Source organism: Rhinolophus hipposideros, assembly GCF_964194185.1.
Source record: "Rhinolophus hipposideros genome assembly, chromosome: X".
NCBI lineage: Eukaryota > Metazoa > Chordata > Mammalia > Chiroptera > Rhinolophidae > Rhinolophus > Rhinolophus hipposideros.
In genome coordinates, this window is record NC_138046.1 from 476,117 (window position 1) to 484,959 (window position 8,843).

The following is an 8,843-nucleotide window of genomic DNA, read 5'->3' on the forward strand; positions in this document are numbered from 1 at the left end:
GTCTGTATCTGAAGAAAAAGGTGAACCTAAAGATATCATTTTTTTTCACTAGCATGAGCAGTCAGTGTGAAATCGGAGTTGTTCTTTAACTTTGTCATTTCCATTTCTCAACCTGGAGATGCTGACGCTTAGCACATATAGTAAGATGAAGGAGCAGGAACTGATCAAAGGAAACAGAGTTAATGAGTCTAGTCTAAGACCTTTCATTTTACTCCTGTCATTTCCCCCCTTTTCTCTAGACTCAGAAGACCAGGATATGGCAATGAAGTCCTTTACAGCTCTAGAGGCTGCTGCACCAATCCAGCCTATACCAGTGGTTCAGAAAGACACTGTGATGTACCCCAGGGCTCTCCTGCCTCTGCCCTCCAAGAAGCCTTGTATACAGGGCCCTCCATCTCCTTTGGGCCTGATTGAAGCACCTGAGCATGCTGCTAATAGCGCTTCTGTGAATGCCATCTCCCTCACATCTGGCGTTGCAAAAGGCCTGAACACGTGGTCACTGCCCAGTGAGTGTGAGAAAGCTCCGTTCGCCATAATGGAGCCTGCAGGCATGTCCGCTCTGAATGGGGACTGCCTCATGCAGCCAAGCCGGACTTGCTTGGGCTGCTTCATGGAATCCAAGGATGCAGTAGATCCTGAGCCAGGCATCAGTCTAAAAGTCGGTGATCTCAATAGAGATTATGAAACCTGTGCAGTCTCTGATATAGGGATTCAGTGTATTAATGCTGGAGAAAACATGAAATATGGAGAGCAGCTGCTCTCAGACCAGCTCCTCGGCTTCCCCCTACACAAATCAAGGGCCGGAGATAGACGAGAAGCCGAGAAACCTGACGTCGACTTGGAGGATCCAGCTCAGAAGAGTTATTATGAGGCGTTACTCTTAGATAAGTGCAATACAGAAGAGGCTTTGCTGGCAAATTCCAATCAGGATTGGGGTTACTTTGAGACTTTCATTAGTGAGAGTAAGATTGAACTGCTTGACCTCTGTTCCAAGAATGAGTTGTCTGTCAACCTGTTCTCTGAAGAAGATGTGGATAACTACATGTTTGATGATGATGAGTCAACACTGGGCAGTGACGTCTGCTCCCTAAAAATTCGATACGAGTCCTTCCAGGACAATGTTCGAGACAAGACCACCCTCCTGATGCAGGAGGATGCCCAATTCAACTTTTTCCCCAGTGTCTTTACTACCTGCCCCAAGCGGGAGTCTAAGAATGGGGCCCTGAAACAGAGCAGCGATCTTTCCCAATTCAGGGTCCCTGATGTGAGTATCATCTGGGGTGAGGAAGACAAAAACGTGGACAAGAAGAAAGACAAAGAAGAAGGACAGGAAGACAAAGGTATAGACAAAAAAGATGGAAAGGAAAATGGAGAAAAATCTGCCTTAAATAAACCATGCACTGGGACTGAGGGAGGGCAATTTAAGAATCCAAAGCAGGGCCATATTGCCAATTCCTTGGAGGCCTCAGGGAATTTCAGTGATGACAGTTCCTTCATTGAGGTCTCTTATGATGCCATGGGGGAGATCAAAGACTGTAGCCGCTACATGGCTCGGGACACTAATTCTGGCGGCTCCTCCTCCCAGCAGAACTATGGGCTACGAGCCAAGAGAAAAGTCAGGTACAGTGAAGATTATCTATATGATGTTGACTCACTAGAGGGTGAAAAAGTAAATGAGAGAAAGGAATGGCTGCCAGGTGGTTCCAAAGAGGAAGACGATGATGAATGGTGTCCCAAAAAAAGAAGAAAAGTAACCCGTAAAGAGCCCCCTGTTATTATCAAATACATTATCATCAATCGCTTTAAAGGTGAGAAGAATATGCTGGTAAAGTTGGGTAGGGTGGATGCCAGTGAGACAACAGTGAATTTGAGTGAGAATCAGCTAAACAAATATGCCAAGCTGGCCCCCTTGAAGGGCTTCTGGCAGAAGAAGAAAAAGAAGCAGGTAGACAGTAGCACAGACTCCAACAAGACACACTTATGCCCAAAGCAAAGCTTTGAAGCAGGTAGCTTTGAGGTGTCATTCCTGCCACCTGCTCGCAAACGAAAATCTAAACTTGGCAGCAGGCACAGAATTCAAAGAATCCCATCCGTGGAAACTTCAGCAAACGGTAAGCAGGTTTCATTCTGCAGTGATCAGAGGCAAGCCAGTAATCGCAAAGAAGATGGAAGCCTGAAGGGTATGTTGAAATCAGCACCTATGGCTGCCCCCAGCTGTCCAAATGGATCACATTTAAATGACATCACATGCCCTGACTCAGTGAAAGTCAAAGCCCAAGATGCAGAATTTAAGGGGCCAGAGAGGAAAGTGCTCAACAAAATCAAATTTAAAAGTGAAGCCAGATTAAAATCTAAGAAAATCAAAGCTGGGCAAGAAAGCAGGCCAGTTGTTCAAATGAGCACTCTTTCAGAAGACCAATCCTCCAAGGTTAATTTAAAGAATGAAGGTATTCCTGGGACCTCAAACACTTCCCATCTATCTGAATTTCATGAAACAAAGGTTGCTAAGAATTCTACTTTCCTACCAACAACCTGCTCTTCTGAAATGCCTCTATCATCTGCTAATGTTGGCACCAATATACCTGTTATCCCTGGAGGGTATCTGCAGACATTGTTAGATGCTTCTGACTTGTCAAATAATACTGGTGTCTCATACTTCACTCACCATTCTCCAGAACAAAATGAAGGCAGTGTCACTCAAACAGAAAAATCTTTTGTACCTCTCCAGCGTGCCCAGGACTGTGTGCTTTCCTCACCCTCCGAGTCTGAGCTGCAGCAATCATCTCAAAACTTCAAAATGGAATCAAGCAACTATGGATGTGTGTGGCCCAACAAGCCTACTTCTGGTTCCCAGGAATTCATGGCTGAAGTCTCCAGACAGACAGCTCCAACCCAATCCAGTGAATTTGGAGTCTCCCAAGTAGTGTCCATGGAAAATAACCTCACAGCTACCACATATAGTCAAGTCTGCCTCAATAGTGGTGGCAGGAATTGCAACAAGGTCCTATATGCCTCTGTGCAAGACACTCAACTGTCAGCTGATGACTCTTACCAATTTAATCATGGGGAGATCTGCTTTCCTTTCCAGCATGGCCCAGTCAATATGGATGATGGTCGACTCTTTAGCTTTGATTCTATGGCACCACTCTCTGTCAACTCAAGCAATTATTGCTCCTTAATTTTGACGTCCTGTGAAAAAGATGGTGACGATGATATCACTGATGACTTCCTGGCCCACTGCAGCCCCAAGCTTGTGATCCAGCAGAGCATTGATGAAATAGCACCACTAAAGGAATCCACTGACCTCCTGGATATATCCAACTTCACTCCTGACAAATTCCGCCACTCTTCCCTCTCAGAGATGTCCCCACCTGACACCCCCACTCTTTCCCCTCAAATTTCCAGATGTGAGAGTGTCAAGACACTAGGAACACTGAAGGGGTTCCAAGAGGGGGTCCCAGGACCACTGGGCAATATGGACAAGATCAAGTGGGACTGCAGTACCCTTCCACAGCAAGGCCAAGTGGAAGATGGATTTTCTTTAAATAACCATCAGTTTCAGTTCCATATGTTCAATGACGAAGATTCTGTCAGTCTACTCCAAAAAAACCCTTGCTTGTCAACGTTTAATGATCCATCTGGTCAAATGAATGCAAACAACAAACTGCCAAAATCAAGAAAGAAAAGTTCACCCAGCAAGAGTGGGGCTATGAACCAAAGCTCATCTCAGAAAAATACCAGGAAAAAATCCCCCAAAGCCACCAACAAAGGGACGGAAAAGCCATCTGGTAAAACTTCCCGCCAGGTCCCTAAGTCAACAAAGAAAGGGAAATACATGGCTGCAATCAATGGAGAGAAAATGCAAGTTGGCATTGGCCGTGGGGGAGGTCAAATCAACAGCATATCTTCCACAGGGAAGACATTGGCTGACTGTATCCAACGTGATGGCCCTGGGGCCTCAATGAAGATGCCAAGTCAGACGGGACTTTCTGGAGATTGGGCTTTGGGGAAGGAGAGCAGCCCAGGCTGGAGCGACATGAGCTTGGGCACAAACACCAACAGCCTCCTGGATGATGACCAGCGGGAATTTCAGGAACCTTCCTATATCTTGTCCAACATTGCTTCCGGTATGGCGGATGTGCAGAGATTCATGATGGCCTCCATAGAGCCCTTTTGGGAACCCATGGAACACCACGGGGACCCCAACATAGTCTACTCCCCAGAATCCAATAGTCTAAAATTAAAAACCCTCAAAATATTGGCTGGGACACCACACGAGTCTAAGAAAAAGGTCAACAGCGGGTTACCAGGAGCCACTAAGAATCACAGGTCCATCAAGGGTGTGAGTAAAAGCATTGGGAAAGCAGCAGTAGATGATTCTACTCATGCCAACCTGCCTGCTTATAATGAGGACTCTCGCTCTGCCATCTTTGATAAAAAGTATAATAACCTGAGCACTTTAGGCAATAGCGGACCGACACACAAAAAGTTGTATCGTCACAAATCCAGCTCCAAGGCCCTGAGAGATGAGAAGTGTAAAGGAAAGCGCATGGAGCGGGAACAGGTCCACAAGGATGAGGCTGGGACAGCTTCTTTTGAAAAACTGAGGTAATACCACACCGAAACGGCTGAGATGATGCATCCTTAGCTAAGCCCACAGTCTGTCATTTTTCCCTCTTGACAGCAAAAGTTTGCATGCAAGAAACTTTCCCATTCCCTTCTTTTTCAAATGAAAAAGAAAAGATAAAAGTGCATGAAAATCTGTATACCTTTAAGCCACCCCAAAAAATTGGGCAATTTGGCTGTGGCTTGGCTAGGGATAAGCTCTTTAACAAGGCTACTTTTTCTGCTATTCAGCATTAGTTTTTACTTATTGACAAAACAGAACTAAAATATGCTCTTGAATGATTTTGGGAAGGAAGGGTTTTACAGAAAGAAAGAAATTTCAACAGAATTCAAAAGTTACACAGACAAAAAGCCAAGATCATTTAAGCAAAAAGAGCATAATTTGGAAAGCAAAATCTCGTTGTGCAGCAATTAGGAGTGCTTTCTAGTGCCCCTGCTGTCTGTATCTTTTTCTGCATCTAGAATGATGTAAACAAATTTCTATTGTATGACCCCTTTGTGGGACATACGCTAAAGCTAACTAAAATGGCGTAAATTGTTGGGTTTTTCTGCAGGGGTTCCGACTACAGTCTCCTAAAAGCAGAAACAGCATTTTGGGTTTTACCTGTTTGAAGAAGAGGCTCGCATTTTCCAGAAAGACATTTGATGTTTGTGTTTTATTTCTTTCAAAATATGCCTTGTGGTATGTATGTTCACATGTAAGTGCTTAAAGAAAAGAATTTTAAAGTGTGAGAATAAGTCTTTGGAAGCAAACTTTAATCTGATGTTCTACGTAAAAGACTTTAAAGTCACACACTTGCACACGTAGTTTATGCGCTATTTACCCAAGAAAAAAAGGAAAACATTGTGCCAAACTACAAACAAGTGACTCTGTTGTATATATTTTTCCTTCTATATCAACATTTGGTTGTGAGTATTTGGGGAGCCTGTCCCTGTTGATTTACTAGAAACATTCCAGTGATTCTCACTCTTAACCACCCCCACTTATGTGGATAGCACCTATAGATCACAGTGGGAAAATATGTTGTGCTACACAATTTACCAAAACTTAAAGGATATGGTTTGACATGTGCCAAATGTCCTTACTTCATTTCACAGATTCACCCCAGTTCAAAGCTCATAAATGAGTTTCTAAATATATATATATATATATATATATATGTGTATACATACATTATTTAAAAAATTTTAACTCTACTGCCCTGTGTGGAAACATGAAGAATTAAACATGGCACAATACAGCTTTGTTTGTTCCATTGTCTAAGGGTTAAAATGTTGGAAAAGTCTGGAAGTCACAACAGCTAAGTCCATCAAGGACCCAAGTATATACATTTACAGAACCTTTTACAAGGAAACAAAACAGCTGCTTTAAAGTTTGTTTTCTAAAAGCAAAATCTGTAGCTGAAAATTTATTTAAAGTGCAAAGTTATATTGCTGATACTTTATATCTCAGTTTTATATATTTTATAATAGTCTGGGATAAATTATAAAATAGCTATAAAATCAACACTAATGATAAATGAAGTACATAGATTGCTTTTATTTAAGTAGTTTCCTAAATGTTCTATTCCAGTTTTGTCAAAAGTGCATTCATATCATGGCTTTAGTGTTCTTTAAGTGTTTAATCTTGCAATGCCAATGTCATTTAAAGAAAATGTTAAGGCATCTCAGATAACCTGAACAACTCGTGGTAACAACCAACTCGGGCCATACCTACTTAGTCTGAGGATGACTAGTATTTGATGCCACACACTAAACTTAAATTTCCATTTTTTATATAAATTTCTGCAATCACATTTTTATTCAGTCCTACCAATCCCCCTTTTTTAAAAATTTCGCAGCCCCAACATCCCTCACTACTAGCTTTTTCTTTGCCTTTACTTACCACTTGACTTCTAACATTTGATCTATTTTCCTTGCACAGTTGAAGGCCTGTGTGTCTGATGACTGATGCATTATGGCACAGATAAGATAATGGATGTGAAAGCGCTTTGTAGATCATAAAGTGCTATACAGATATAGGGGATTGATATTATTAATGTTGTTGGTTGTTGTTGTTGTTAATCTTACTATCTTACTAATATTGTTGCTAACCTATTAACTTGTGAATATATAGGCTGTGGGTGGGAGGGTGGAGAATAAGTGGGTGGGGGAAAGGGGGATTTTTAAAAAAGGGAAGATGTTTCAAAAGGAATAATTTAAGCAAAATATGAACCTACCTAGTTATTGCCAACTGAATATACTCACAAACATTTGAAAGTAGTCAGAAAGAAATGGAAGGAAGCCTGTCCCATGTATTCGTTTACACACTTCCCAGCCCATGATTCCTTTCACCAGCCTGCTCTGCTACTTACAGCTAGGTAGTCAAGTGAACAAGCCTGTGTTCTTGATGGTGTGAATATGTGTGTGTAGGATGAGTGGGTGAGGCGCATTTTGTAAAGCTGCTTCAGACCTGTTCCTGGGCTTTGATGCTCTATGTGTGATAAGTCCTGGAAAATTTCTTAGTGGAAAGGAACCAGATAATACATGTCTCCAGCTCTACAGCTGCCATCCAAAAGGGAAAATCATCAGACTGGAACACTTTCTTCTATTTCTCCACTCTGATAGCTGTTGGTAGTGAATTGTATGGCTGGCTCCTAGGAACTGGTCTTTGCTTTGTTTTTGTTTGTTATGTTTTGCAGCTGAATTTTGGTTTGGAATCACCAACTCTGCCAGAGTTCAAAGTCACCTGCTAGCAATCAAAGAAGAACTAAAGAAAATGTTCCATGATGCAAAGTGTCTTATAAAAAGTAAATATGGGAGCAGTTGTCCCAGTTTTTCTCAGTATCAGTTCAGCTTTGGAGAAGGGGTGGGGGTGGAGTACAAGGACAGCCTGAAACTTGGAAACAAACAATTTCCTTGTCAGATCTGCTATCATTAGTCCTTTGGAATGGATATTCTTTCAGTTTCTCCTGTGGAGCTCATTCGGAGCCAAGTCTAGGGTATGGTTCATCACTTTCTCCAGTACATGATGTTCTGACTTCTTCAGTTTTGAGGGCTTTGTTGGTCCTGTCTCTGCTCTCACAATTTTTCTTCTTTCTGTCACAACATAGTAGGCCTGACTTTTTGAAGATCCCTCATTCAACCAGCTGCCTTTGTGGAGTAAGGACCAATGATATAAATAGAGTGTTTTGCCCTAACAGTGGTATCTCAAGTCAGATATATGAAGCTTTCCCTGGTCTGAAATTACTAATTGCCACTACCTACTTAATCTTTCCTGCAAATGGTATTCTCCCTTATTTTCCTTACTTAATCTCACTCCTTGGTCTGAGAATTTTTCTTCTTTTATAATCTTATATTCCACCTCCCCAAAATGTCAGAATAGAAGACCCTTAGGCAGGCTGCTTTCTTGCAGAAGTTTTTCCTTACCTTTAATTGCCTTGGCCACTTTCAAATCCAAATTGAAACATGCTCACCCATACACACAGGATTATATCACACAACTGAGGAAAGTTTTCCTTTTCCTCAAAAACCTGTAAGAATAGACCTTATCCCCTTTTCTGCCCTGTTAGGTGCTGGACTATGTGGAAAGAGTGGCCTTGACCAAGGTTCTTTGAGACTTTGGGATTATGTTTGGGCTGTGCAAACTGGCTTGAATCAGGAGCCTCTCGAGTGTTTCATGTGCCAGCTTCCTACCAGCTTTCTCTTCTGACTTCTTGGTACTCTGTGCAATTATGTGTTAAGGCCTTACCTTCTCCAAAATGTTTTCAAACCTCCTGCACTCCCTTCACCATCACTTCTTTAGCTATGTCCCTGAAGTCTTTGGTGCTAGGTGGGCTTTTGTGACAACTTACATCTTGGAACTCTTCCTTGCTGGGATGCATCTGTATGTGTGCTAGTGGGTGGGAGATAAGTGTGTGCGAACAGAGAGGCATAAAGGATGCTTCCCAAGCTGAAAACAACTGGCTGGGTCCGCAGAGTGAGTGAATTTCTATTTTAGTGGATAGCTCTTGCCAAGCTGAACCAGTCTGATGCAGGGCATCCAAGAATTGAAGAGAGCTAAGTTTCTGTACTGAAGAGGAGAATGGAGCACGCACTTGTTCCAACTAGTGCTAGAACTAGAAAGATTTGTTTCCCCCTGTATTTTTGAGAAGTTTAGTTTAAAGAATTTCTGTTTTCGTTTAGGGTTTTTTTTTTTTAATGACTGGCCACAACTATAGGAATATGTCCTTCTTATG

The 8,843-nt window shown here is 42.2% G+C and overlaps 1 protein-coding gene across 1 annotated transcript in view; it reads left to right on the plus strand.

Moving 5' to 3' along the window:
• The window catches only part of NEXMIF (neurite extension and migration factor), a 97,891-nt gene extending 92,407 nt beyond the window's left edge, over positions 1–5,484 (plus strand). Inside the window, exons 3-4 of the mRNA XM_081041932.1 lie at positions 240–4,608; positions 5,181–5,484. Of these exons, the coding sequence (XP_080898058.1) occupies positions 240–4,608; positions 5,181–5,238 (4,427 nt within the window). The 3' untranslated portion in view covers positions 5,239–5,484. The remainder of the gene's footprint in view (positions 1–239; positions 4,609–5,180) is intronic.
• Positions 5,485–8,843: the final 3,359 nt, after the last annotated feature.